Below are 27,768 nucleotides of genomic sequence, written 5' to 3' on the forward strand. Positions count from 1 at the left end.
CCCATAAACAACAAAAAACCCCAATAAACAACAAAACCAACCCAACCACCACAACAGCAGAAATCCAACCCGAGCCTCGACGCCGAGTCCCACCCCAACGTTTCCCGGAGGCTCCGCCAATTTAAGGATGTATTATAGTTTTTGCTTCTAGTTTCTTTATTTTGTATAAAGGAAAAAAAAAAAAAACCAAAACAACAAAACAAATAAAGTATGTTTTTGTGTTTACTGATTATTTATTGTACTTTAGTCATCGGAGGCTCTGAATTTTTCTATTTGGAAGGCCGGGGAAGGGGTGGCGCTGGGGAGGGAGGGTGAGAGGATAGAAGTTTGGGGGGGGTGGGGGTGGGGGGGGAAGGAAGGAGAATGGAAAAGGAAAGAAAAAAAGTTGTTTTCTGAAAGCGTCGTGGGTTTCCTGTCCCCGCTGCCTCTTGCGGAGGCTGTTAGTGTGAATGGCTCTTGTTGTTCAATGTGAATAAAAAACCTTTTAGTTACCTACTGTTCGGTCACCTGGTCCCTTTCATTTTATTGTTTTGGGGTGGTTTTTTGTTGGTGGGGATTTTTTTTTTTTTTTTTTTTTTTAAGATAAGACCACGAGAGCTGCCGGCAGGGCTGCCCTGCTCCCCTCCTCAGCCCTGCCTGGGGTGCGGGGGAGCACCCCCCTGGGTGCCCTGGGTGGGATGGGTGCGCCCTGTACAGGGGGATGCTGCTGCATCACCCACCTGGTACCCCAGCACGCCCCCCCCCCCACGCTCCCCCCATCACCCCGGCTCTCTGGGGGGGACACACACATTTCCCAGCTCAGTACCTTCCCCCACAACAGACAGACCAGTGCACCATTTCTTCCTGTGGGGCGGGGGGTATTGTGTGGACCCCCCAAAACCCCCCCAAGGGCACGCCAGAGGCGCCCACAGCCCAGCTGGCAGAGCATCCCCATGGGGGAGCCATGGGAGTGCCGAGGCGGGGGGCAGCAGGGCTCCTGGGGGGGAACACCTTTGGGGGGACATCACAGGGGAGGGTCCGTCAACACCATCAGCATCTTTTGCCCCACCTGCCCTGGCGGGGGCACTGAGGGCAGGCAGGAGGGGGCTATCCTCCCCCAGTTCCCCCCTCACCCCCCCAATTTCCCTCTCTTGTTTTCAGAGATACAAAAATAAATAAAGTCCAAGGCAGGCTGCAGCTCTGAACTAATATTTAAAATGCAAAATCATGGCAGAGTTCCTCCCCCCCCCCCACCTTGTCTTGCAGTAAAAAGATATAAACAGAATAAATTACCTTCCCTCGCTGGCTTACGAGAGTCCCTCTCTCCTGACCTGAATTTTAAGTCCTGGCTCGGTTGTAGCACGGAGCACCGATGATTTATGAAAAGCCAACCACTTCTCTGCATATTTTCCCTGTTCAGCCAAGTGGTGGAATTTATCCTTCCTATGCCATTACCGGCATTAATAACGGGGTGGCAAACGAGCCAGGCCGAGCCCCGAGGGATCCCTCAGGTGGGAGCTGAGGCCATCACAAAGACACCAGGCTCCCATCACCCGCCGAGAAAAGCACCTTCTCCCCTTTTCACAGGTGGGGAAACTGAGGCAGGGGCACATCCCTTCCAGGCTGTCGGTGTTATCAGCTAACGGGTGCTTTTCATAAGGGACGGGGCACGTTAAATAACATCCTTTCCAGCTCAGTGTTGAAGATTTTAAAATGGAGCACAAGGTCATTCACTGAGTGAACACTGGCTGCTATTATTTTTTATTATTATTATTATTATTATTATTATTATTATTATTATTATTATTATTATTATTATTATTTTAAACCCAAGGCATACATCTGAGGGCCGTTTGCGGGCTGCTGGGACACCCCATCCCAGGGACAGGAGAAACTGCAGGAGGGACTTTGGCTGACGCTGGCTGTCACCTCCCGTGCAGGGGGACAGAGGGGTCTGCGCAGGGGGATGGGGCTCAGCGGGAGCAGCCATCCCAGCAGGGACCCGCCAGCACGGAGCTGGATGCAGGAGCGAAACCTTTCCCCAATTCACCGTCTGGGGGCTTGCCAGTCCCAGCAAACACCCGTGGGCCGCTCGGTCCTGGCAGAAGGGACCTGATGGATGCGGGAGGGCGCAGGGGCAGGATCCAGGCCGTGGGACACGGAGCTGGTCTTGCTGGGAGCAGCTGGGTTCAGACCCCTGTTATCCTAGCCCTTAACCTCAGCCAGGGCCGGGGTCCCCATTGCAGCCAGGGTCGGGGTACAGCATCACAACCAAGACTGGGGTCCCCATCGCAGCTGGAGTCAGGGTCTCCGTTGCAGCCGGGGTCAGGGTACAGCATCACAACCAAGACTGGTGTCCCCATCGCAGCTGGGGATGGCAGCCAGGGTCGGGGTCCCCATTGCAGCCGGGGTCTCCATCACTGCCAGGGTCGGGGTCCCCATTGCAGGCGGGGTCAGGGTACAGCATCACAACCAAGACAGGGGTCCCCATCACAGCCAGGGTCCCCATCACTGCCAGGGTTGGGGTCCCCATTGCAGCTGGGGTCAGGGTACAGCATCACAACCAAGACGGGGGTCCCCATCACAGCCAGGGTCCCCATGGCAGCCAGGGTTGGGCTCCCCATCACCCCAGCAGTCCCAAGAAGGCACCAGCACCCAGGGTTCACCCCTGCCTCCAGCCGCAGGGTCACCTCCCACCGGCTGAGGCCGTGGCCACCCCCAGCGTGGTGTCCCCCAGGTAACCTGCACCCCCATGTCCCTGCCAGGGGCACCCAAAGCTCAGTTTCCCCCCCACAGCTGACACCCAAAGCCTGAGCCCTCCCTCGTCAAGGCAAGGAGGGGACAAAGCTCATTGTCGGGGTGCTTGGGGGGGTCACCCCAAACCCCGCAGTTGTGCCCACATGTACCCCCAGCAACAACCCCCGTGGGACCGTGCTGGGGAAACGCCACCGCGAGCTCTCCCCCGTGGTCCCCGGCAGAGCAACATCAGTCCTGGGAATAAACTTCTTTTCCAAAGCTGTTGGGCAAACAGCTTTTTTTTTTTTTCCCTGACCTTTTTCCTTTTTTTTTTTTTTTTTTTATTTTTTTCCCCAGGAAGGGGAAGGTCTGCAGAAGGTGGAAAGTAATCAGGTTTTGGACCTGGGATAAAAAATGGCTGGAGTAGGTTGGGCTGACTCCTTATAATTAATAGCGTGCCTCGTAATAGGATTCTCCAGCCTTCGGTGCTCCCTGGAAACACCTTTTTCCATACGATATTGCCCACGATGGAGAGGCAGAGTTTTGATTTATGGGGTTTTGGCCTCCAAGAAGCATCTGGGGGGCTGGCCTGGCCGGTGGGGTGTACCGGGGGAGAGAGGAGAAGGGCTGAAGGCAGGGGCAGGGGGGATTTGTAGGGTCCCGGGGCAGGCGCCCGGCCAGGGGAAAGGGCTTTGAGGGAGATGCCTGTGATCTTGCGGGGGGGGGGAGTGAGTGGGTCCTGGGGCTGAGCCCCCCGTGTCCCAAAGGCGAGGAGGTTGAGAAGGGTTTTGGGGCAGGAAAGGGCTTTTCTCCCCGCCCGAGGTCACCAGGTGATGGTGGGGGCATGGGGGAGCCCCAGTGGGAGCAAGACCCCACATCGCCTGGGGATGGAGGGAAGGGAGCCGGGGGGGAGGGGGGGTGTGTGCAAAATGCCATCGGGGGGTGGGGGGACGCGAAAAAAACCCGGGGAGGCGCAAATAGCAAAGGGCTAAAAGCAAACGCAGCACTAGAGAGCGGGAACGGCAGAGAACGGGAAAGCCCGGAGGAAAGGGGGGGAAAGGGAAAAAAGAGCGGGATAGGGGAAAAAAGGGGGGTCATGGGGGCTCTGGGATGGGGTACACACACACTCCCCCCCACACACACCCCCCTCAGAGCCCATGGGTGTTAAACGCAGCCAGGGAGCTCGGTCAATAAATCACTGTAACAAGCGGGTTCTGCGTGTGTTGTTCTCTTCTGCCCGCAGACAGCGCGGCAGGAACGGGAGAAGATTGTAATAATTAATAATCATTAGAATAATAATGCATAAAGACAGTAGCAAAGTAATTAGTCAGAGAGGGAGCGCTCGCTAATTGAGGCGGGGAGCTACAGCCCAAACAGCCCGGGGAAGAGCAGGGGAGCGGGGGACGGAGGGTCGGGGAGGAGGATGCCCGGCACATCCAAAGGGAAGAGCGGGATGTGGGTACCCCCGTCCTGCCCTGGGACAGGCACAGGCTCCCTCCCTGCCGGCTCTCGTCCGTCCCCGCGTGCCTCAGTTTCCCCATCCCACCATGGATGCCGAGGCTGCGGGAGGAGACCGACACGGCGTCCCCCAGGCAGCCGGGCTTTATTTTGGTTATTTTGGAAGGTAAACAAGCAGCGGGTGCCGGCCGGGCTCCGTGGCGTCCCCCTCCTCGGGCTGGGTGTCACTCCAGCCCCAGCTGGCTCTTCAGGGCCCGCAGCTGGGCCGCCTGGATGCTGCCGCCCCCGCACACCACCACCACGGCGGAGGCCAGCGGGGTCCGCAGCCGCCCCTCGCGCTGCAGCCGCTGCAGCCGCCCCGTGTAGAGCAGGGCCAGGGCGGCCCCGCACGCCGGCTGCACCAGCATCCGCTCGTCATCTGCAGGGGGACAAGAGCGGGGGGACACGCTGAGACACCCACCCACCCCGTCCCTATCGTCCCCCCGACTCCAGCGCATCCCGGCGGTCCCTGTCACCCGCAGCGGGATCCTGCTTACCCAGGAACTGCTCCACGGCTCGCACGGCCTCCGCGTCCTCCACCACCTGGGAGATGACCTGGCACTCCTGGGCGCACTCCAGCGCCCGCGCCGCCACCGTCTTGGCTCCCAGGCACTTGGCCACGCTGGGACGGGAGGGGAGGAGGTGACAGGAGGCGGCCAGGGTGGTCCCGGGACCCTCCGGTGAGCGGGGCTGAGACCTGCCAACTCATCGCACGCACGGCTGCTCCCGCAAAGCCCATCTCACCTGGTGATGTCAGGCAGGGTGACCAGCCGGCCGGCCGCCAGCGCCGCGTGGAAGCTGTGAGCCCCCTGGGTCTCGGCGGCGACGATGGGGACGTCCTGCCAGCCCACCTGGTGCAGGCCAGCCACAACGCCCGCCAGCAGCCCCCCGCCGCCCACCGCCAGCAGGATGGCGTCCGGTTTGGTCTCCAGCGAGTCCTTCAGCTCCTGGACCAGGCTGGCGTGACCCTGCCTGAGGCGGGGTGAGGGGGGGACACCAAAGGATGCAGCTTGGTGGCACCCGGAGCCAGCCCGGACCCCGGGGATGGGGCAAAGCGGGGGCAGGAGCTGAGGCCTGGCAGCACTCACCACACCAAGGGGTGGTCGAAGGGGTGGATGCTGACCCAGCCCTCGGTCTCCGCCAGCTCCAGGGCTCTCCTGTTGGCTTCATCCCACACCTGGCGGGGGGCGATGGGGGCTCAGCGGGGCCATGTCCAGCCCTCACGCCCCGGAGACGGGTCCCTCATCACCGCCGGGGCTGGGGGACACCAGAAACCCACCCAGGGCACTGGGCTGAGGTGGGGGGTCCCCGGGCTGACCCCGCCGCGATGCCGGGGTGCGGGTGATGCAGGAGGGGGACGTTTTGGGATGGGGATTGCCATGCAGAGCCCCGGCATCGCAGGGCAGGCTGAGCTCAGGCTCAGTTTCCCCCCCCCCAGACCCCAGTTTTAGGGGGCTGCCGTGGGGGTACCTGGCCGGAGACCTCCACCGCCGCCCCCAGCTCCTCCAGCTTCCGTACGGTGGTGGGACCGGTGGTGCTGGGGACCACGACGGTGGCTGGCACCCCCAGCTTCTTGGCCGCATACGCCGCCGCCAGACCCGCGTTCCCCCCTGCGGAAAGCGGGGGTCAGGCAGGGCTCCAGCCCCTCCCCCCGACCCCTCGCACCCCCCCAACATTACCCGTGAGCATTCCGCCCCCCCATAGCTCCCACCATCCCAATCACCTGAGGAGCAAACGAAGTGGCGGCAGCCCTTCTTGGCAGCCTGAAAGGCGAGAGGGAAGAAGGGAAGGGGATGGCTGTGTCCCCCCACTGTGCCCCCCCCCAAGAAGGGCAGCACCCTGCCCACCCTCACCTCCTGGCAGAGGTGGCCGATGCCCCGGATCTTGAAGGAGCCGGTGGGCTGGACATTTTCCAGCTTCATGTAGACCTTGGTGCCCGCCACCTTGGAAAGGGGCAGGCTCTCCAGGAGGGGGGAGACGATGTGGAAGGGCTTCTCGCCCCCGCGGGGCTGAGCCGCCATGGCCCCGGCGACGGATGCTCTGACAGGGAGAGGTGGGGGTGGCACCCGTTGCTTCCCGTGGGGTCCCCCCCACTGCCCCACTGCCCACCCTATATGGGGTGCAGGAGCCCCTCTGGAGGGATGGGGGGCTGCGGGGGCAAGGGGACTCAGGGGACAAGGCGCCAGAACTGCTGGCTTGCAGCTCAGGGCAGAGACAAGGTGGCATCACCCTGCTTGTCCCCAGTGTCCCCTCCGGGCCCCGGGATGCAGCAGCACCGAGCCCTGGGGTGCAGCGATAGGCTTTCCCTGCCAGAGCCCCAGGACAAGCCAGGTCACCCCCTCCTCCATCCTCCTGGTCCCCAAGCCCCTGGTGTCCCTAGGTGTTCCCCGCACGCGCTGTCCCCTAACGGAGCCGGGGCCACCCCGCGGTGGGTGTTACCTGGTGCCCCGTCCCGCAGGGCCTCGCTGCGTGTCCCCAGCTCCTCACCCGCTGCCGAGTTTGGGGGACGGAGGAGGGAGAGGTGACGTGGGAGGGGCTGTGCCGGTGTCCCCAAATCCCCGCTGCGCGGCGGGGCGATGGGGCAGGGGTTAAAGATTGCCCTGGCCCCGGCTGTTTGCTCAGCGCCAGGCAGGCAGCCAGCTTCCCTGTGCCCTGGGCGGGATTTTCCGAGCCACCGCGGGGCTGGATCGGTGCCGAAAGTGCCTGGCCGCGGCCCGGGCACGGTGCTGGGTCCCCAAGCAGGGACAGCCACATGGGGCCCCAGCAGCCAAATCCCAGCGGCCTTCGCGTGCCCAGGAGACGGGATGCGGGCACCCAGGAGAGGGGAAAAAGAGGAGAGGCAGCTCCTAAATGGCTTTGGGGGTCCCCAAGGGCTCACCCCCCGAGCTGGGCACAAGCACCGGTGCTTCCTGGGTCCAGCCAGAACCACGTCCCAGTGGATTTGAGGACTTTGCCCATTTGACCCAGACACCCAGGGCAGCGAGGGCAGCCTGCCCGTCCCAAATTCCCGGTGGGCAGCCGAGACACCCCTCATCGCCTCCGAACGGAGCCATCCCAATGAGTCCCCCCCAAACCTGGAGGCGTCTGCGCGGGGGAGGGTCCCCACTCAGCATCCGCAGGGACCCCATGAGCATCCCCGGGAGACGGGGCTGCCCGGAGGGACCCAGCAGACAGAGCCCCCCCCTTTCGTCTGGGACCACCCAGGACCGTTTCTTGTCACCCCCGCACTGGTGACACCTCCCCAGGGTAAGGGTCCCCCCCAGCACGTGCCCTACCTCTGCAGAGAGGGGCTGGCTCTGTCCCCGGTGGGCGAGGAGGAGGAAGGTGGGATGTGGAGGAAGGTCCGTCCCTGGCTCCTTGTCCCGCAGCCGAGGAGAGGTCTGGAAGCAGAGGCCGCTTTGGCACAAAGTTAGTCCCGTCCTCCTCCGCAGCGGCTCCATGGGGGTCCCAAGGGGGGGGCTGCTGCACACGGGCTGGCACATGCCCAACGCAGCCAAATGGGGTGCACTGGGAACCCCCCCACTCCCCCTGGCTCTGCCCCGCTGCCAGCAGTGAAACAGACCCCAGAACACAGGATTTCACACCCAAACCGTGCTGCAAAGCCCCCGCTGAGAGCGGCGCTGGTGACAGGCACCGCGCAGGGCGGGAGCTCCGAGGCAGCCCTGTCCCTGATGGAGCTGGCCTTTGCTGGCAGGGAATTAACTAACCCCTTGTGCTTGTGCCATCGTTAGGCTTCAGAGTAAACAGCACGCAGCACGGGGAGGGTCAGCGGGGAGGCGCGGTGCTGCCTGCAGGGAGCAGGCGCCTCTCCACTGAGCCACCCTGCTTTTGGGACATCGGGGACTGGAAATGCCAGGGACGATGAGGATTTCTTGAACAGGGGCATCAAGGCGCGGAGGCAGAGAAGCCCCAGCTTCCCTGGGTGCCCATGGATCAATCCCCTCACCCCGCGGTGGGCAGAGGGGCTGCAAGCGCTTCCCTGGGGATGGGACAGGGATGGGCCCTGGGGACCCTTGGCGGCAGGCGCTGGGGCACAAGGACAGCCCCCCCCGCCTCACAGGGAGGAGGCTGGGGACCCCCTCGGCGAGGGCACCATGTTTCGGCTCAGCCCCGGGATGCTGGAGGGTCCCTTCCTACTCCACATCCCCCTCGGCTCCGTCCCTGTCCCGGGGAAGGCGATGCCAGGCTGTCACTTGGTCACATCCCCTGGCCAGTGTCCCCGGGTGACACGGCCTCAGCCAAGCGCCGCTGCCGCTGGGGCGGTATTTAACCACTTCTGTTTGTTTTTCCGCTTTTAAGAAAATAAAATAAGCCAGGGAAGCAGCGACGCAGCTGCTGCCGCCTTTCCGGCATGCCCCGTCCTTCACATCGACGTCCCTGTCCCTCCTCTCTGCCCCGTCACTCGGTGGCGGTGACCTCCTCCTACCCGGGGAAACTGAGGCACGGAGCCCCCCCCCCCCCCCAGGCAGCGCTCCCAGCCGTAGGAGCCCACACACCATGGGGACACCAGGGGACATGGGCACAGGCTCCGCCACCCCCCGCCTTACCTGCAGCCCCCCCAGCACAGCGGGTTTTGGACACCCCCAGCACCCATCCCAGCTTTTGGGGTGCCAGCACCCCAACAGCCCAGACCTGCTGCAAGCCGGCCCTGTGCAGCCCCCGGGGAGCCGCAGGGCCCCCAGCCCCGGTGGGAACCTGGCGCCTTCAAAGCGCTGCCGAGCACCAGCTCATTAATCCCCCAGTAATGACCTCGTTATTCCTAACGAGACGGAGCGGATCAAGGGAGCTGCGGTAAGAGGATTTTGCAAGGGGAGTTTTGGGGTGGGGGACACACACACACACAGGTGGCAGAGGAGGGGAAGACAAAAGGGTTGAGGACCGTCACCCCGTCCTGGGGGGCGAGTGGTGGGACCACACCTTGGGCTCCCCCGTTGCAGCAGCTCTGCCCCACAGTGGGTACCCAGCCTGACGCAGCAGCAGGGAAATTTTAGCAGCCTGCACCCCAAAAGAGCCCAGCCTGGCTGGCTGCACCCCCAAAGAGCCCAGCCTGGCTGGCTGCACCCCCTCCCGCCGGGGATGGGAGGCAGCGGAGAAGCAGGGAGCACCCCGTGAACGTGGGGGGAGAAGCCCTCTGCGCGAGCCCAACCCTTATACAAGACACCAGAGAATCTCGGCGGAGCGCAAAGCACAGCCACCACCACCGCTGCACGCAAACCGCTTTATTTGTCACAGCCAAACCAGCTCACTCTCCTCCTCTCTGCCCCGCGGGCGAGCCCCAGCCTCCCAGGACCGCCCCCCTTTTTTCTAGGAAAAGCCCCCCAAAACCAGGCTCCAGCCCCGGGGCCGGAGCCCCCCGCCGGGGAGGGGGCGCAGCCAGCACCGCAGGGATGCGGCAGCGACAGGCAGAAGCAGAAAGAGCCAGGGGAGCAAGGGACCCCCGCCTCGCGCCCAAAGCCAGTCCCCTGGGGACAGGGGAGAGCGCTGCGACCCCCACCGCCACCCAGCTGCCCCCCGAAAAGGGGTCCCCACGTGGGACAGACGCCCACGAGAGGATGGACGGACGGGTTCAGCCCAGCGGCGCCCGCTCAGTCCCAGCGGACCTTGACGGGGGGGAAGGTCCAGAGGTCGGGATGTCCCATGTGCAGCAGGGCGCTGCAGGGGGACACGCTCCAGCGGAAGGGGGGCACGTCGTCCCAGGCGGGGCCGCTGGCGGCCACCAGCCCGAAGGTGGGGGCCATGCCCGAGGAGGTGACCTGGTGTCGTGGGGGGGGGGGGAGAAAAAACCAGGGGTACAAGTCAGTATGGGGAAAGGGCAAGCAGGGACTGCCAGCCCCCCTCCCCGGGACTGCCCTGGCCCCCCCACCTTCATGTCGGTGCCGCCATGGCAGCGCTGGCGCAGGGCCGGGAAGGGGTAGGTGCCGTTGGGGGGGTTGAGGTCGGAGCGGGCAGAGATGGCGTTCTCGGCGTTCTGGGGGGGGTCGCAGCCCCGGCACCGCGACAGCGGGTCCCGCAGGTAGTTGTTGGACCTGCGAAGCGGTCAAGGGAGAGCGGTGGCGAAGGTGGGGAAAAAAAATATAATATATATATACATTTATAATGATGAAAAAGTCACCCCCGGGGGTTGCAAATCCCTGGGGAAGGGTGGGGAGCACCCAGGTTCAGGGGGGTCCCCGGCACCCACCGCATCAGGCGGACCATGGAGTCCAGGTCGTGGACCAGCGTCTGGTTCCGGCGGAAGATTTGGGCGCGCGGGTTCTTGTCGTAGGTGAACCAGTCGCCGTATTTCTTCACCAGCTCCGGGTTCCCGCTGGCGTTGAAGATCTCCTCGAAGTACCTAGAGGGGGGAGGAGGGGGGTGAACCCAGCGAGTCAGCACCCGCCTGACCCACAGCATCGGCTGTCCCCCTTTACGGGGCTTCGGTGGGGTGGGCTGAGGCCGGACGGAGCTCACGGCAGGTTGTAGCTGGCCCAGTAGCCTTGCTGGTAGAGCAGCTCCGTCTGATCGGCCGCCATCACCAGGCCCCTGCGCCGGGAGGAAGAGCATGGGTCAGAGCAGCGGTGAAATCCAGCGGGGACGCGGCGGGGGGACATGCTGGGAAGGGGGGCGGACATGCTGGGGGTCCCCACCGCCAGGTTCCCACCGCAGCCAGGGGTGCTGGGCGCCCATCACCTGCATCCCAGCATCCCCGGGCAGCCCGTACCCACAAGAGGGGCAGCGCAGGCAGCTCCTGCCTCCATCTGCATCCCCACGGGCTGACTCCCACCCCTTCGGCCGGGGCAGACGGGACCCCTAGGGCTTCCCCAAACCCATGGGGACGGGAGAGGAGAGGCGTCAGGGCACTCACGGGATCTGCTCCAGCACGGTCAGGACGCCCTGCGGCGGGCTGGCCCTCCCCGGCGTGAAGGCGTTATAGTCCACCACCATCCACTGGTTGTTGTACCTGGCACGGAGAAGGGGGAAAGCATCCCTCCGGCAGCCGGCCTCTGCCCAGGGGGGAGCTTCCCTCCATCCCATCCCCCCTTCCCGTGACAGCCAGCGGAGGCGGGGGGCATTCCCACACTCCAATCCCACCCCGCTCACGTGCCGCTGTTGAACCGTCGGAAGACGGCGGCCCACTCGGGACCACTGCGGGCCAGGCGGTTGGCCACGATGTTCCTCAGCCACTCCAGGACGCTGCCCTGCGGATCCAGGTACTTCCACCGCGCCGGGTTGTTGTTCCCGATGGTGGTTTCCAGCGCTACCTGCGGGGAGGGGAGTGACGGGGAGGGCAGCGGGGCCGGGGAGGGCGCCCCCAAGACCGGACCCCCCCACCACTCACCAACCCGCTGCTGAGGATGTAGAAGTCATCCCCGGAGAAGATGGTGCCGGGATAGGAGGAAAACACCTGGATGCTCCCGGGGATCTGAGAATCGCCTGGAGGAGGGGATGCAAAAGCAGGGGAGCATCAGAAAGGGGGGTGTCAGACACAGCCCCCCGCCCCCCCAGCCCAGCCCACGCACTGCCGGCCGAGGTGCGGAAGGGCAGGGTGTACTTCTTGATGATGCGCAGCATGGACTGGTAGGAGGTCCAGGTGTCGTGGGCGACCAGGAGATCCCGATGGCCCGGCAGCAGCTTGAGGAGGGCAGAGCAGGAGCCCGAGCCCAGGACACGCCGTAGGGAGGAGCGGTTCAGGGCAGACTCCAGGTCCTCCAGGTCACCCCCCAACTGCAGTAGGCTGGGGGGGGACACGAAACACGGGGTAACAGGTGGGGGACAGGCTGGCCCAGGAGCCGAGCTGGCTCAGAGCTCTCTGTCCATCTGTCTGGGCTGCAGGGTGTTTCTCCATCCCACCCTGGGGCAGGCGCAAGTGCCCCAGCAGCCTGAGCAGGGAGGGAAGGGTGAGCAGAGCAGTGGGGAAACTGAGGCAGGGAGCTGCAGCAGGCCTGGGGGGGCACCCAGCACCCAGCCCACGGTGCTGGGGAGGAGGAGAACCTGCCCTGTCTCCATCCCGCCCCAGCATCAGAGGCCAAACGCCCAGAGAAGGTGGGTGAAGGGGACCGGGGGCAGAACTGGGCATCCCTGGACATCCAGGAAATGTCCCCACAGTCCCCACCGTCCAGCAGCACCCCAAGCCCGCCCTGGGGCGACCACCCCCCCATCACCTCCGAGAAGGAGCTCACAGGAAGCCGAAGGGCGCCAGGGTGAACTTGCCGCGGGGGAAGTCCAGGCGCCCGTTGTAGCTGTCCTCCAGCCCCTTCAGCTGCAGCAGCGCCAGGCGCACCTGCGGGGACAGGGGACAGAGCTGGCACTCGGCTCCCGCAGGGAAGAGGGGCGAGGGGTCGTGGCGGGGGCGGGCTCCCCCCCATCCCCCAGGGGACGCAGCACAGCCGGCATGTCCCGGCGCTGCTGCAGAGGCAGGGACCTCCAGTGTCACCGCCAGCGGGGACGTGACTCAGCACTGGTGGCCAGGGGGGAGTGGGGGGGGGGGCGGGGAGCCACCCTCTGTGCACCCCAACAGCAGCACGTGAGGCTCCGGCAGGGAGAAGGTCATGAGTCGCCCAGGGGAGGAGGCTCCACCATGGCCACATCCCCGTCATCCCTCCTGGAGCCCGGCCAAGGACCCCGCGCACCCCTCGCTGCCCTGTTCCCTCCTCTTGATTAAATCCCCAATTAGACCAGGGGGCTGTTGGGGGGGGGGGGGGGGGTCCACGCCGGGTGGGGGTACCCCATCCTCACCTGGTGCCAGTACTCGGGGTCTTGCCCCTTCCCCATCTGCTCCTCCATCCAGCCCAGGTTGGCCTCCAGGTAGCTCCGCAGCTTCTCGCAGTACTCGCTCTCGTATTTGAAGGGGCCGCAGTAACCCACCATGGTGTTCATCCAGTGCATGTACATCAGCTGGGGGACACATGCCGGCGGCGTCACCGGCGGGGGTCCGCCGGGGGGAGGGACCGTGCCGTGCCCCTCAGGACCCTGATTTGGGAGGGGGTCACTCCCTTTACCTGCTCGGAGACGGCGGCCTCGGCGAGCCCGGCGGCGTAGGCCTGTAGGCTGTCGCTGTACGAGGCGTTGGTGGTCACCTCCAGGAAGGCCCAGCTGGGGGGGGACACGGACATGAAGGGGGACATGGACACGGGGGGGGGGGCCCGGACACGGGGAGGGGGGGGGGGGTGTGGCGCCCCACCCGCGACGGGTCCCCCGAGGCTTCCCCCGCCGCCCCATCCCCGCTGGGCTCCGTGCGAGCCCCGGTCCCCATCCCGACCCCCGCCCCCTTCCCTACCCGACGTCGGGGATGCGGTCGTCGAGGCTGGCCCAGGCGACGGCGGCGGGGTGGCGGCCGGGAAAGACGCGGAGCTGGCCGGAGCCGGGTTCCAGCAGCACGGAAACATTGCGGGGCGGCGGGGGGACGGGGGCCACCCCGGCGGCGGCGGTGACCAGCGACAGGGCCAGCAGCGCCCGCAGCGCCGCCATGGCGGGGACGGCGGCGGCGGGCGTGACCGAGGGGGGGCGTGGCCACCTCTACGCCCCGCCCCTAACTCCGCCCACAACCGCGCCTATGGCGCGGTTGTGGGCGGAGTTGGGGGCGGGGCGTAGGGGTGGCCACGCCCCCTGCCCCCCAGGCCGCGCCGCCCAGCGCCCGCCTGCCCTTTGGTGGGGGGGCCCCACAGCCCGCCCCATAAACCCCCCATCGTGACCCCCTCCATGCACAGACCCACCCCCCCCCAACACGCCCCCATCTCCCAGCCATCCCCCCCAGCCCCTCCGCCCGCAGGAGACACGCGCAGGTTCCCGTCCCCCGTCTGGGTCGTCGTCCCCCCCCACCCCCCACCCCGCCGCCCCAAACAGCCGCGGGCCCCCTCGTCGTAGGGCACCCGGTGTGTCCCCCGTGGGGGGACAACCCCCCACACCCCGTGGGGTCCAACCCCAGCCGGTTGTGGCCCGTGGGAAGCGGCTCAGTGAAAGCCTGATGGCTTTGTTAGGGGAGGGGGGGGGGTGTCTGGGCCCCATGGCGGGGGTTTCAGGGTGGGGGGGTGACACACGAGGTGCTGGTGCCCGACCTCACGGGCCCCGGCGCTGCCACAGCCCCGACCTTGTGCAATCCCAGCCGGCGCCTGTTTACCGCCTGCCCTGCTCCTCCAGCGGGCAAAGTCCCCCCCCGGGAGGCGTAGGGTGTCCCGGCGGGGTGGGGGCAGAGGGCTGGGAGCCCCCAGCCCGCTGTGACAAGACCACCGTGGGGCTCAGAGAGTCCCCACGGCCTGGCCCTATACAGCCCCAAGGCTTGGTGTCACCCCCAGCACCACCGCAGCCGCCTGCCCGAGGCCTGGCGCGCTCGTGCCATGCCACGGCATGGTGCCAGGTAGCATGGAGGAGGGAGAGAGCTTCACCCCAAAGCTCCGGAGCCCATGCTGGGTGCTGCGAGGGGGCTCGGCCAGGAGCTGCTGGAGTGGGGGTGCTACTGGGGCCCCATCTCCGGTGGGATGGGACCGGTAATGCCCTTTATTGGATCAGCCTCGGAGCCGGAAAAGGTGCCACATGCCTGGGGCTATTCTGGGCAGGGCAGCACCCCGATGGCACCGCTCCTGTGGGCAGGCGGCGTGACCCAGCATGCCCCGCCACCTCCCAGTTGCTGCTGGTTTGATTTTCCAGTGCTACCCAGTGCCCCCACCTCCCGGCTCCCGCGCTCGGCGCTGCGTGGGACCCTGCCGGCCACCCGCCCCCGGCCACGCAGCAAGACCTGGCTGCAGAAACCCCGGTGGGAGCACGGCGTACCCACTGCCCGCGTGAGCAGGGACCCGAGACACCAAAATTGGGCCTAAAACCGGGAAAACCAGTTGAGCAGAAGCAGCGCTGTCTCCCTGGGCTGGCTCCCGGCAGCGCTTGGCAGGGCCAAGGCTTGCACCCAGTGGGTGCCACAGGCCTTTGGGTGCCAGACTGGACCCGGGCTGCTGTTAGAGACCCTCTGAGCTGGGTGTTGCCTTTGGGTCTTTATTTTTCTCCCTTTCCCTTCTTTTTTTGCCCTCCGAGGGAAGTACAGCCTGTGACTTCGGTCAGAGACTGGGCAGCGTGGGAAATGGACCCTTTAATCCCACGAGGGTCTTCGGGACGCGCTGATAGTCACCTCCTCCCCCCGAAAACCCATCACGGGGGCTTGTGTGGGGCAGGGCCACACGGCCGGGGCTGGGGACAGCAGGGTGTCCTGGAGCAGGGGACGCCGGCCATGCCATAGCTCGGTGTGCAGAGGGACACTGGCAGCAGCAAAGGCCCCTCTGCGTGGTGGCAGGGCCACCAGCACGGGGGGAGGGGGGGGCTGGGGGGGGGTCTGCACAGCTCCGTGCACCACAGCCCAGCTGTTCGACGCCGTGCTCCTCCCCCGGCGACAACATCCTCGGCCATGCCTGTGACGAGCACGCCCGGTCTCAGAGGGTCACCCCAAAGGGGGGGGGGGGGGGGGGATAGGTGGGCACAGCACGCAGCGGGGGTGTCCAGCCCCTGCCGTGCCGCAGCCCGCAGGGACGGGGCACAGAGCGGGGATGGTGCGTGGGGGGGGACGGACACGGGGGAGAGACACCCCCCCCCACTCCCCCCCCCCTCCCGCGGCCGACACCTTGCCAGCCACATGTGAAAAAGCGGCGCTGTCCCTTTAAGAGCGGAGGGTGGCGGCCCCTTTAAGACGCGGGGGGGGAATCAGCTGCCCGCGCACAACAGCGGGGCCGCGCCGCCACGGTGGGTCCGCGGGGCGGGTGGGGTCCCCCGGCTCCCCCCAGCACCCCCCCACCGCGGCACACCCCCCTCCCCCCCCGGGGGTCCCCCATCCCCACCCGCACCGGGGTCTCCCCGTCCCCTCCCTGCCTTGGGGGGGGGGGGTTCCCGCGTGTCCCCGGGTCCTGCGTGGGGTGTCCCCCCCTCCCGCGCTATTCCCCCCGCTCCCTTTGCTCCGCAGGCGCTCGGAAGCGGTCCCGGGGCTGAACCGCCCCCCCCGGCGAGGACGTGGCGTGGCACCGTGTTTGGGTTGTTTTGTTTTTTTTTTTTTCCAGCGGGTTTTTATCATTATCTCAATTTTTCTTATTTTTTATTTTTCTTTTTAATTATTTATTTTTAATCCCCCCCCCTCCTCCGGCCTGCCCGGGGGGCTGCGGGATGGGGGCCCGGGAGCCGCCCCTGCTCTCCCTCCCCAGGGGCCGCCGCCAGCGGTAGGTGCCCACCCCCCCCCCCACCTCCCTGGGGGGCTTCCCCCCCCGCCCCCCCCAGCTATGGGGCAGGGTGCCGTGGGGGCGGCCGGGGCGTTGAGCCTGGCCGGGGCGCTGAGCCTGGCGGGGGCGCAGGCAGCCGGGACCCCGCTGTCGCTGGACCTGGGGGGCACCATCCCTCCCGGGGGGGATGCTCTGAGCCACGGCCGGGGCCTGGACGTGAGTGCGGGGGTGGGGGGGGGGGGGCGGGTGTTGTGGTGGCGGGAGGAATGCGGGTGCTGCCGGGGTGGTGGGGTCCTCGTCCCGTCCCCGCTTCTTCTTCCCCTGTCCCCGCCATCGCAGCCGGGATCTCACCGGGGTTTCCTGCGCTGATGGTTTTCTCCTCTGAAAACCTCGCCGCTTGCCAGGCCGGCGCCTTCCCATGGCCCGGGGTTGGGTGGGGGGGGTGACGCGGGGGCCCTGGGGACAGGGACAGAGATGGGGACAAGAGCTCACACCCCCGCTGGCCCTGGCACAGCCCTTGACCCACGCACCCAGATGGGGAAACTGAGGCAGGGATGACCGTGACCTACCGAAAGCAGCCCGGCAGAGGGGCAGGGGGCCCCACGGCTGGCGGGCGGTGGGTGCTCGGGGTGGCGGTGGGTGCTCGGTGCGGGGGGGGGAGACGGGACTGGGGGTGCCTGGCTGAGCACCCCCTGCTCTGCCCCGCCAGTGCTGGGAGGTGCGGAAATACAACAGCTCCGAGTGGTGCCGCTTCATCCGGAGCAACCCCGACTGCCGGCTGGAGGGCGGCTTCCTCGACTACCTCCAGGGGGTCTTCTGCGTCTTCCCCCCCCGGCTGCTGCCCCTGGCAGTCACCCTCTACGTAAGGACGGGAGCAGGGATGATGCTGCTGGGGGGTGCTCAGCTCTGGGGGCGCGGAGACCCCACCGACCCCTCTCTCTGCCATCCCGCACCCCGCAGGCTCTCTGGCTCCTCTACCTGTTCATCATCCTCGGCGTGACGGCGGAGAAGTTGTGAGTAGCCCCCCCGGAGGAGGGGATGGTCCCCGGGGTGAGTGGGGAGTCCCCGCTGTCCCGGAGCAGCCCCATCACCCCTCTCCGCCTCCTCTGCCCTTCCAGCTTCTGCCCCAATTTATCGGCCATCTCCACCAACCTGAAGCTGTCTCACAACGTGGCAGTATCCTTGGGGGGTCACGGGGGACCTCGGCCGGGGAGGGGGGATGCAGGGACGGGACAGGGGGAGGTGACATGATGGGGGCACTTCTGCAAACCCTTGGCACCGTGCTGGGGTAAAACAATTTGGAGCGTGAGGTGGAGACAGTGGTGGGGTGAGCATCGATGTGCTGGCACCAGGAGAAGTCCTGCGGTGGCTGGAGCGGGCAGGCGCCCCGTGTCCCCGCAGGGAGGAGGCCACTAGGTCTTTTCCTTGACGTCCCCTCTCCATGGTGTCACCTTCCTGGCCTTTGGCAATGGGGCACCAGACGTCTTCAGCGCCGTGGTGGCTTTCTCTGACCCGCGGACGGCGGGGCTGGCCATCGGGGCCATCTTTGGTAAGGAGACCCGCACTGGGGGCTGCTGGCTCAGGGGGCTGTGACGGGTTGGAGGGACGTTGCGGGGCCGTGGGATGTTCCCCCCTGAGAGGGAACCGTTGCGTTGGCAGGTGCCGGCGTGTTCGTGACCACAGTGGTGGCCGGGGGCATCGCCCTGGTCAAGCCCTTCACGGCCGCCTCCAGGCCCTTCCTCAGGGATGTCATCTTCTACATGGTGGCCGTCTTCCTCACCTTCATGGTCCTCTACTTCGGTAGGATCACGCTGGGAGAAGCTCTGGGTGAGTGCTATGGGGTACTGGGGGGGGTGGCGGGAGCAGCCTGGGGGTGCCATAACCCCACCCCCCCCATCGCTCCCCCCACCCCAGGTTACCTGGGGCTCTACATCTTCTATGTCTTCACTGTGGTGCTCTGCACCTGGATTCACCGGCGGCAGCGGGGGGAAGGCCTGCCCCCCCCCGGATCCTGGGAGCCAGGTAAGGGCCACCCGGCTGTGCCAATGGGACCCCCGGCCTGCTGGGGTCTCCCCCCACCAGCCCCTCCTCTCCTCTCCCCCCCCCCAGAGATGCCGACAGACACTGAAGAGCGGGAGTCCTCGGGCACCAACAGTGGGGACTACGGTATGTCCGTCCCCGTGGGCTCGGGGGTGACACCGCTCTGTACCCGGGGGTTGTTGGGGGACTCAGGGACCCCCAGGCTGCTGCTGTAAGCGTGGCCGAGCCCACGGGCTGGCTGTGGCCAGGGGCTACCCTGGGGCAGGGGGATCTCCCCGGGGCTGTGCTGGTGACTGCAGCCCCCTGCTGGAAGGGACGGGGGGACCAGGACTAGGGAGCCCCCACCCTGCTCAGCCGCCACGTCCCCCCGCAGGCGAGGAGTACCGTCCCCTGCTCCCCTCCCAGGAGACCTCCCTGCGCATCCTCACCACTGCCCTCAGCCCCTTGGACTACCGCAAGTGGAGGAGGAAGCCGTGGTACTGGCGCGTCTTCAAGGTCTTCAAGGTGAGGAGTTGGGGGGAGACGAGCCAGGAGGAGCCCCCACACAGGGTCTTCCTCGCCCTGCTGGCCCCTGGGGCTGTGTCACCCCTGGGCTTTGCGATGGGACAAAGGCAGGCAGGTGGGGTACAGGTCTTTGGGCACATCCCAGGGTGTCCCACCTTGGGGGTCCCCCGTCCCCGCTCACGGCTGCTCCCCCCAGGTGCCGGTGGAGCTGGTGCTGCTGCTCACCGTTCCCGTGGTGGACCCTGACAAGGACGACCTGAACTGGAAGAGACCCCTCAACTGCCTGCACGTCCTCACCAGCCCCCTGCTCTGCGTCCTCACGCTGAAGTCGGGCACCTGTAAGAGCCTGGGGCAGCTCCCGACACTCAGGGGATGGGACAGAGACGGCCACCAAAGCCCTGGGGACTGTAGGAGCCCTTTGGAGCTGGCACCCCGTGCTGGGGAGGATGGGCCAGTGAAGAGCCAAGCTGGAGGGCCTGGTTTGCAGCTGGATGGTTCTGTCCTCCCCGCAGGTCCCGGGGGAAACTGAGGCACAGAGAGGATCAGCCCCGTGAGGGCTAAGGGTAGAGGTGGCTTTAGGGGACAAGGCTTTAATGCCATGAGCCTGGTCAGATCCTGCCCCAGCCCGTGCAGTGCCTGCGGGGCTGCTCTGATGCCCCCTCTTTCCACCACCTGCAGATGGGCTGTACCAGATCCAGGGTGTCTTCCCAGTCTGGGGACTCATCATGCTGGTTGGCTCTGTCCTGGCCATCATCATCTTCATCACCACAAGCAATGAGGAGCCACCCAAGTACCACTGCGTAAGGTGTCCCCCAGCCCTGAATGTCCACCAGAGACCAGCCCAGCCCACTCTGTCCCGGGCTGAGGGTCCTGGGGGCAGAGCAGGAGACAGGACCTCCTTCCCGGTCCCCAGTGTCCCCAGGAGGGACACGGCTGGCTGGAGGGGTGCAGGGTCCTGCGGGATGCACCCAGGGACCAGCTTACCCCTCTGCCCGGCAGGTATTTGCCTTCCTTGGGTTTTTGGCCAGTGCCATGTGGATCAACGCCGCGGCCACGGAGCTGGTGAACATCCTCCGGACCCTGGGCATCATCTTCCAGCTGAGCAACACCGTGCTGGGCTTGACGCTGCTGGCCTGGGGCAACAGCATCGGTGGTGAGGGCTCCCCCGCTGCACCCGCTGCCTGCCCCAGGGGCACCCGTCCTCCTGGCACCCCCCCAAGGTCTCCCCTCCTCCCTCTGCAGACACCTTCTCCGACCTCACCATGGCACGGCAGGGCTATCCCCGCATGGCCTTCTCCGCCTGCTTCGGGGGCATCATCTTCAGTATCCTTTGGGTGCCAGGGGGGTGGTGGTGGTGCATGGGGCAGGGGCTGCCTCAGTTTCCCTGCCTGCAGCCCTGGGAGAGCCCCCGCTCCTGGGGCACCCCGGGGAAGGAGCTGGGCAGGACCCTGGGATGGTGGCAACCTCCCTGGCGCCTGCACAGTGCAAAGGGACTGGTGTGGTGTTTGGGACCTGTGTGGACGGAGCCAGCAGCATCCTCCTGTCCCTGACTGCTGTCCCAGCCCCAGCAGGTGGAGTTTTGGGCTGGAGTCTGGCAGATTCGGGATCTGCCAAAGGGAAGGAGGGAGAGAGGCTGTGCCACCATCCAGGAGGCTTTGGGTGGTCCCCAGACCAGGCTGAAGCTCCTTGAGTGCTCCAGGTTGTGTTCGCCAGAAACAGGCGACACTTTGGGCTGGGCAACAGCCCTGGGGCGCAGGCAGGGAGGAGGAAGAGGGGGGGTGGTGTCCCCCTCCTGAGGACGGGAGGGTTGTGGCCGGCTCCGTCGCTCTTCCGAGGTCCCCTGTGCTGCATCTCCATCCTGAACGTGCCCCAGACATCCTGGTCGGCGTGGGACTGGGCTGCCTGCTGCAGATGACCAGCAGCCAGCTGGTGGTGAAGGTAAGGCTGTCCCTGGTCGCAGTGACGCGCGTCAGGCTGGCCGCAGGACCCCGGTGTCACTCCACATCACTCCCCATCTCTCCGGCAGCTGGAGCCTGACAGCCTCCTGGTCTGGATCCTCGCCGGGGCCCTGGGGCTGAGCTTGGTCTTCTCCTTCGTGTCGGTGCCGGCACAGTGCTTCCAGCTGGGCAAGGCCTACGGCGTCTGCCTCATCCTCTACTACCTGGCCTTCCTCTGCGTGGCCCTGCTGACCGAGTTCAGGGTGATCCGTCTCTCCGCCGCCTGACCGGCCCCGCCGCTGGCAGGAGATGCGCATCCATCCCCGGCTCTCCCTCTGCCTCCCCCCTGGATTGGGCCCCCCTGCCAGGGGGACAAGGACACCCCAACCTCAACTGCCACCGCGTGCCGGAGGCATCTCAGGCTTTGCTTTCGGGGACGAGGGTTGGTTGGTTGTGCTTTGGGAAAGGAGCTGTTGGTCGTTAGCTGCATCCTCTCCCTGCTGTTTAACCTGGTTTAACTCAAGGTGGCTCCGAGGAGTGAGGTTAAGACCTTGGCTTCCTCCGGTCCTGGTGGCAGGGGCAGAGGAGATGGTGGCTCCAGCCCAGGGTGAGCCACAGGAGAGGTTTTACCTCTTCAACCGCTTTACTTGCCCCTGCCCGTCTCCATCCTGGCCGCTGTGGGCCAGGGCCGGGCCAGTCGTGCTACGGTGGGATAACTGGGAAGGTCCGAGCACAAGTTTGTCACTGCAAAAGGACGTGACGTGTTCACACCGCGGGTGGGAAACAGCAGCCGGGGTGAAGTGAGGTGGGGTTAAGGTGTGACAGAGCTCCAGGGCAGCGCTTGGTTTTAATGCAAGCAAAGCTGGAGGGGGGGGGGAAAAAAAGAAAGAAAAAAAACCCAACAACCGAACAAACCAAGGGAGGCTGGTTTCCCCTGCTTTTTTAAGTGATGTTTTTCAACCTGAGTTTCAGATCCTACTTTTCTCCTCCTCCTTGGGCAGACGGAGCTGTAGGAAAGGAGTTGGAGGTTTCCACACGCAGTGTGACCTCTGGCAAGATTAGGTTTAGGCACTGTAAAAAAAAAAAAAAAAAAAAAAAAGGGAAAAAATTCCAATAAAAAAAACAAACACAAACCCAACCTCGACTTGTGTTGTTTGCTGTGAGGCCGTTTTCTCCCGCTCTGCGGAGTGTAGCACAGCCCTTACCCAGCACAGTGACTTTGGAGGGGGAGAGGGGACACCCCCAGACTCTCCGGAGCTGAGCCAGCAGCCGCAGCGGGGCCTGGGGGGGTGACACCCCCGCGGACGTTTCACCCAGCGGCTCGGGGGAAGTGGTTTCCTCCAGGCTCAGCAGCAGTTGATTTCTCAACACCGGTCACATGCGCCTGACTCGGCCATTTAGTCGCAGGGTTGGGAAGCGCAGCGTCACGGCGGTGCGGGCGCGGGGTCAGCACGGGCTGCCAGGGGCATTACTCAGCTCCCCGGGGACGGGGACACCAGCGGGACAGCCCAGGGGACACGGAGCGGGTGGGCTGGAGCTTCTGTTCCCTGGCGGAAGGTCCAGGCTAGAAAGCAAACTGCCGTTACGGACGGACAACCACATTTCTGCTCCGCGGTGAGAGAGGGGCTGTTTTGCAAGAAGCACAACTGCCGGATCGGGGTTCCTGCTCCCTTCTCGGGGTGCCAGCAGCCTCCCGGGCCTGCAGCATTTCTCCTTTTTTTAACCACACACACACACAAAAAAAAATCCCGCGCCCTTGTGCCTGCAGCTATTGGCTCTGCCCTGAACCTGCTCACCAGTCACCAGCAGCTGCTGGAATTATCCGGGGAGACAAGCCCCCACTTCCTTACCCACAGCGGAGCTAAAGCAATCGAAACCGCAGCCAACGTACCAATAGAGAGGTACAGGGTCAAAAAAACCCAACCCCTCTGACCTTAAGCGTTGCATTGGGGTAGCTTTAAAAAAAAAACAACCCTAAGTTTGAAAGCATTATCTTAAAGTTTAGGAAAAAACCCGGGCAGCAGGGAAGCTGGGCTCTGCAGCGTCCAGGAGCAAGAATTCCGAGCAGCTCGGCAGGGCACGCGTGCGAAATATGCCCACGCAAGCAGTCGCCACCGGAGAGGGAAGGCGGGCACCGCTCCTTTTCAAACACTCTGGCAACACTTCAGCTGCTGCCAAGCCCCGCTTCTGGAATAACACGGGAAGGAGGAAAGGAAGCCGCTGCCTTTACAAAGCCGAGGATGCTTTTTATTAGTGTGCTTGAAAAAAATCTAGAGAACATTTTACAGACGTGTCCATAAAATCATTTTTATAAACAAAACGCCAGCATACAAAATCCTGCAGTGCTTCCTCCCTGGCTCCCTACAAAATGATTGTCTCCGTCGTTAGGCTGTGTGTCAGGCGGGGGAGAGGAGGATAGATACAAGGGGATGCCCCGTACTCAAACTTTGTTTCCTTCCAAAGTCGTATTATGGAAGAAGTAAACTTCTGCGACCCTCCTTGGTTTACAAAAATAATGAATACAGTGTGGACGTGGGGGCAGCTCGACACCTCAGCACAGAACCATGGAAGCGGCGCCTGAGCCCCCAGCCCCAGTCTCTGCCACACGAGAGCCCTGTTATCGCGCGTCCAGCAGGTCAGTGCCCTCCTCAACATAGCTTAAAGCTGCAGCTCCTTTCACACAAAGAAAACATCCCCCAAAAAAAGTCACTGACAGCCCTGCAAGGAGAAACAGGCTGTAGGGGAATGTGGAGTTTACACGCAGCCACATTTTTTTTCCCCCGCTAACCTTCACAATGCTCGTTCATCCTGCCCACAACATGAAAACAGAATAAACAACATCCCCTCCAGCCCCAGGACTAATCTGGATAAATCTCCCAGGCTGCGACTCCATGCAGAGCAACTGCAAGAGCAACAACTGCACTGCTCATTAATTTGTGGTCGAATTTATGGTTTGGAAAACAGCCCTTTAAGGTCCTTCACGGTTCAGCTCAGAAGTAGTTTCATACCTGCAGTACCCAGAAAGGAAACAAAGAGTTGCCCTGAGGCACCCAGGGAATTTGGCAAGGCTTGAGAGCAGGCGTGCTCTTTCCATCCCATAGCCCAAATACTCCCACCGTGCTACGCAGGGAGAGATTTTCAGAAGCAGCTCTGTCTCGCCTACTTTTGAAAGTCTCATCCACCCAGGAAATGCTCCTGAGCTGCCCAGGTAGGATCAGTCCTCTCCCCCGTCCTTGTGCCACCTGCTGAGGCTACCAAGGAAAAACCAGGTACGTGGGACAAAGGGAACGGGCACGCAGATCTCCTCCCACTGCCTGATCTACCTGGAGGGAGGAGAAGGCCTCCCCAGCAAGCTCTGCTCTTAATCGGAACCTGAGAAAAGATCAAACAGCAAGAGGTGAGGGGAGGCTCCCAGCTGACAGACACTTCCAGCCCTCCGCACCTTCTGTGCTGAACAGGGAAGAAAACAGGGACTCAGAGAGACAGGTTCTCGCCACGGGGCGGGCAACGAAAAACCAGCAATGAGGCAACCTGCCATGATCACAGAATGAACGTGGCAGAGCTGGGAAGGGATCCCCTTTGCCCCTTCCTTCCCATCCTCAGCTACCAGGTCTGGCCACCAGAAAAGCAGATGGGTGAGAAGAACCATAGTCTTCCATGTTCCTTCTGCATCCAAAATTCAGGGGAACAGTAAAGCTCTTCAGCGGATCTTCCTAAGATCCAACTTGGTCAGCGTTTGCCAGCCCGAGGAACACTTCTGCAAGGGAGAAGCAACACCACTGCTGCGCTGGGACTCGCTCACCTCTATAAAGAAAGCAATGACCCGGCTGAGGACTAACCAGCAGCACTGTTTGATGCCCCTAAGCTCTCCTTAACCCAGAGCCAGGCAGAAATAAGTCAAGACTTGGAGCTGCAAAACCTTCCATTTCTTCCTCCTAGGCACCTCAGCTAAGGACCAGCCAGAGATTTGCCATTTACAGAGCAGGTGGCCAAGTGGCAGAGGTCAACAGCCACCGTCACCCTGCAGAATGGCCCCCCTCGCTGAACAGAGACAGGAGCTTTGGGGTTTAGAGGGGCGATGCCAGTCCCAGGCAGCGCCATGGGCAGAACTGACCGGCAGGGATGCGGATATCGAATAGCTACGGCAGAGACAGAGCTCATCTCCCCAGACTCCTGTCCCACCTATGGTCATAACAGGATGAGATGCTGCACCTCAACTCTGTCTCCGTCTGCCACAGAACCGCTCGGGGACGGCTAAATTCAATAATCAGAGCTGCACCTACTACAGGGAGTGCATCTAGGTGTGCCAAAAAGGAGGGGAAAGGCAGACCGCTCTTCCAAAAGTGCTGAAATTCCACACCACCTCCCCTTTCTTTGCATAAGGAAGGTGGAGGAGAAACAAAAACTCACTCCCTGACCTTTTATTCCTAAGTTAATGGTACCCTTTAAGCAGAAGAGATCTTCAAAAAGGGCAAAAGTTTTAATATTAAGCAGGTGGCTTCAGCGCATTTCCTGCCGTTAATGGATTACACATCCCTTTCCCCCAGGTCTGTTAGTGGTAAGACAAACAGCACGCTCGAGCCTGGCAAGCGGCTCAGAGGGAGAAGGTCTCTGTTCTGTCCGAGATGTTCGCTCTGGGCTGAGCGTGGGCATCACGCTCAATCTGTGTGTAGCGGCCTTACACAGAGTCCCCTGGGCCTCTGGTTTTTCAGCAATTCACTGCCTAGGGGAAGAGATTTAGACCCTAAAGCTGAACACTACACTGAACAGATCTATATACATCATCCCAATATATACGCTGTGAAGTAATACTCTAAGTTATTGCATAGAAGGCGGCTTGCGTTAGCTAGGCCTAAATGACAGTCTGGGAGCGCTGTCGGAGGTTCAGGGGCTTCAGAGAGCTGTTGGAAGCAGATGGAGGCTCTTGCAACGGTGTCTGAGATTCCTCTTTTCTGGAGTGCTCCTCATACCATTCCTGCAACAGGAGATGAAACACATGGAGATCAGGCTCTGCCCCAGCGGGACCCCGTAGGGCAGAGCCCTCGGCTGCTCTGCTGTGTCAGGGCACATTTGCTCAGGCACAGAGGGGCTCGTCCCAAAGCCTGGATCCAGCCTAACCTCCTGGAACAACCCAGTTAACCACAGCACAGCTGCGATGGACGCACCGAGACCTTGCCCCCGCCCCAGTCCAAGCAAGAAGTACCAGCTATGGCTCAGGTACAGCTGTCTGAACTGACAAAGCCGGGCAAGGAAACATCTCAGATGTCTCCTCCGACGTCCCTCCTGAACATCTAGGACTCTAGGATTGACGTCCCTGTGATGTTTGGGATTTGCAGAGCACCCAGGGTGTTATAACGTGTTACATCCCTGAATCGGAGACCTGGCAGAAGAGGCGGGGAGCTTTTCTGCAGATTTCCACCCAGCTCCGTGGCAAATAACATGTTTATTTCTGTTAGGGGCACTGAAGACTCATCCCCAAGCTAGCTGCCCAAGGGACAAAGGACAGATTCAAATGGTTACAAGATTAATTCTTTCAGTACTAATCATTACATTAGCCCATGACCTTCAACACAGAGGTGAAGGTCTGGCAGGCACTACAGTGACCAAATCCATGGCATAAAGCTCCCGACCACGAAGGACGTTAGCAGGAATGTCCTAAAAAAATCTAGAAAAAAGTCAGTTGATTTAAGCGTTTTCCATCTTTGTCACCTTGCTATTCCGAAGGAAAAGCAGGCAGCACTGCTGACGCCAAGCAGCACCCTGCCTGGGAGAGCACTCGATTTCTGCGTCAGCCAGACACGCCCAAGCTCAAACACGATCACATTCCAGTGGCTTAACAAATTAGAGTTCAGCGGCCGAGCCCCAGGAACGCACCACGCATGTGCTCACAGCCTCGGCAAACACGGCCACCTCGGTGAGGGCAGGTAAGCCCAGCCCAGCCCCAGTCCCTACACACCCACAGCGTGCGGTTCCTGCGACTGGGCTGACACACACGCGCACAGCCGGGCGCCTGGACCCACCGAGGAGGCTCTGATGCGCCCTGTGGTTTAAGAAAGTCCCCGAGTGCACGAACACGTCACTCTAGAGCACACTTCATCTACTGGCTTCCCTTCTCACCAAGCACATGGCTGCCTGCGTCTTGGAGGAAGAAAGGCCTCCAGTGTTTAAAGGGATGGTTTGTTATTCTAGGCAGTGTTCTGCTCACCAGGCTTGCTGGTATCTCCAGCTCAGGCCCACATACCTGTATCTCCTCCTCATACATCTTCATACTCAAATCACTCTTGGTCCTTGATCTGCGTCCCAGAAACACTGTTGACATTTGCTAAAGAATTGGGGGAAGGAGGAGGAAAACAAACAGAGAGACATTCATCAGTCACTGAGCAGCTACAGGATCAGTCCCTGGAACTTCAAGCATCCTTCATGCGGACACCCATCATCCACTGATGAGCTGGGACTATCCTGGGCTCCTCCTATTGCCCGTGGAGAGAAGCATTTTAGGATGCAGGTCACCTGAACAAATGTAGGCATCTACTGCAGGCTGAGACGAATCACACTGAGCAGATCCTGACAAGAGGGTCCGAACTGTAGCTCGGACAGATGCACCTGCCAGTGGTGCTTGATTTGGTCAGATGAACACATCGGTGCCTGGAACAAGGTTCAAACCCAAGCTTCCCAATAAGATCTCATCTAAGAACAATTTCAGGTCCCACTTGTCTAGACCACAGCATTTACTTCATGGGCCTGGACTTCTTAAATCGAGTAAGCAGAGACGAACTTTGAATTACTCTCCTGACCACATGAGTTATATGAACAGGACTGAGCAGCAAAAGAAACTCCAGGTCTGGCATTATCATTTTGGACTCCATTGCAAGGCTGGGGACAGCATCCTCCTTTGGTTCATTGTCTTC

At 63.1% G+C, this 27,768-nt stretch overlaps 4 protein-coding genes across 9 annotated transcripts in view; 1 reads left to right on the top strand and 3 right to left on the bottom strand.

Annotated features, from left to right (window-relative positions):
• Positions 1–3,742: 3,742 nt before the first annotated feature.
• Positions 3,743–7,604, bottom strand: SDSL (serine dehydratase like). Of its 2 annotated transcripts, XM_074606272.1 has the most exons (9): positions 7,488–7,576; positions 6,652–6,773; positions 6,066–6,252; positions 5,936–5,975; positions 5,683–5,822; positions 5,301–5,389; positions 4,957–5,184; positions 4,710–4,834; positions 3,743–4,591 (listed from the first exon to the last, which is right to left on the bottom strand). In XM_074606272.1, the coding sequence occupies exons 3-9, from the start codon at positions 6,231–6,233 to the stop codon at positions 4,398–4,400; spliced, it is 984 nt and encodes a 327-aa protein (XP_074462373.1). In that variant the 5' UTR covers positions 6,234–6,252; positions 6,652–6,773; positions 7,488–7,576; the 3' UTR covers positions 3,743–4,397. The 2 variants fall into 2 exon arrangements, with proteins under 2 accessions (XP_074462373.1, XP_074462374.1); XM_074606273.1 differs by lacking the exon at positions 6,652–6,773 and having other exon boundaries at positions 7,488–7,604.
• Positions 7,605–9,416: 1,812 nt separating this feature from the next.
• PLBD2 (phospholipase B domain containing 2) lies at positions 9,417–13,731 on the bottom strand. Its single transcript, XM_074606343.1, has 12 exons — positions 13,469–13,731; positions 13,191–13,284; positions 12,928–13,086; positions 12,372–12,472; positions 11,712–11,926; positions 11,531–11,625; positions 11,293–11,453; positions 11,057–11,152; positions 10,663–10,734; positions 10,394–10,546; positions 10,076–10,238; positions 9,417–9,965 (listed from the first exon to the last, which is right to left on the bottom strand). Exons 1-12 carry the CDS (start codon positions 13,657–13,659, stop codon positions 9,798–9,800), a joined length of 1,668 nt encoding a protein of 555 aa, XP_074462444.1. The 5' UTR covers positions 13,660–13,731; the 3' UTR covers positions 9,417–9,797.
• Positions 13,732–15,856: 2,125 nt separating this feature from the next.
• SLC8B1 (solute carrier family 8 member B1) lies at positions 15,857–21,998 on the top strand. Of its 4 annotated transcripts, none has more exons than XM_074606608.1 (15): positions 15,858–16,595; positions 17,089–17,241; positions 17,340–17,392; positions 17,498–17,555; positions 17,823–17,928; positions 18,039–18,206; positions 18,294–18,401; positions 18,489–18,545; positions 18,793–18,923; positions 19,120–19,261; positions 19,602–19,723; positions 19,923–20,076; positions 20,166–20,246; positions 20,797–20,861; positions 20,950–21,998. In XM_074606608.1, exons 1-15 carry the CDS (start codon positions 16,440–16,442, stop codon positions 21,145–21,147), a joined length of 1,752 nt encoding a protein of 583 aa, XP_074462709.1. In that variant the 5' UTR covers positions 15,858–16,439; the 3' UTR covers positions 21,148–21,998. The 4 variants fall into 4 exon arrangements, with proteins under 4 accessions (XP_074462707.1, XP_074462710.1, XP_074462709.1 ...); XM_074606607.1 differs by having other exon boundaries at positions 15,867–15,912; positions 16,130–16,595; positions 18,294–18,545; XM_074606606.1 differs by having other exon boundaries at positions 15,857–16,595; positions 18,294–18,545.
• A 1,083-nt stretch (positions 21,999–23,081) lies between these two features.
• TPCN1 (two pore segment channel 1) overlaps positions 23,082–27,768 on the bottom strand; it is a 48,879-nt gene continuing 44,192 nt past the window's right edge. For both annotated transcript variants that reach the window (XM_074606270.1, XM_074606269.1), the window contains 2 exons: positions 27,102–27,182; positions 23,082–25,835 (listed from right to left, as the gene is read on the bottom strand). In XM_074606270.1, the coding sequence (XP_074462371.1) occupies positions 25,713–25,835; positions 27,102–27,182 (204 nt within the window). In that variant the 3' untranslated portion in view covers positions 23,082–25,712. The remainder of the gene's footprint in view (positions 25,836–27,101; positions 27,183–27,768) is intronic.

The sequence above is a fragment of the Larus michahellis genome, chromosome 13, assembly GCF_964199755.1.
Source record: "Larus michahellis chromosome 13, bLarMic1.1, whole genome shotgun sequence".
Lineage (NCBI taxonomy): Eukaryota > Metazoa > Chordata > Aves > Charadriiformes > Laridae > Larus > Larus michahellis.

Bases quoted from the DNA above. Each gene is read 5' to 3' on its own strand.
- SDSL (XM_074606273.1), bottom strand. From the start codon at position 6,233: ATGGCGGCTCAGCCCCGCGGGGGCGAGAAGCCCTTCCACATCGTCTCC. The intron at 5,823-5,935 runs GTGATTGGGATG...CGCTTTCCGCAG, and splicing joins CCACTTCGTTTGCTCCTCAG to GGGGGAACGCGGGTCTGGCG. The intron at 4,835-4,956 runs GTGAGATGGGCT...CTCCCGTCCCAG, and splicing joins ACCCTGCCTGACATCACCAG to CGTGGCCAAGTGCCTGGGAG.
- PLBD2 (XM_074606343.1), bottom strand. From the start codon at position 13,659: ATGGCGGCGCTGCGGGCGCTGCTGGCCCTGTCGCTGGTCACCGCCGCC. The intron at 10,547-10,662 runs GTGAGCTCCGTC...TCCCCCCTCTAG, and splicing joins TGGGCCAGCTACAACCTGCC to GTACTTCGAGGAGATCTTCA. The intron at 10,239-10,393 runs GTGGGTGCCGGG...ACCGCTTCGCAG, and splicing joins TCCATGGTCCGCCTGATGCG to GTCCAACAACTACCTGCGGG.
- SLC8B1 (XM_074606606.1), top strand. From the start codon at position 16,440: ATGGGGCAGGGTGCCGTGGGGGCGGCCGGGGCGTTGAGCCTGGCCGGG. The intron at 17,242-17,339 runs GTAAGGACGGGA...CGCACCCCGCAG, and splicing joins CCCTGGCAGTCACCCTCTAC to GCTCTCTGGCTCCTCTACCT. The intron at 20,862-20,949 runs GTAAGGCTGTCC...TCTCTCCGGCAG, and splicing joins GCAGCCAGCTGGTGGTGAAG to CTGGAGCCTGACAGCCTCCT.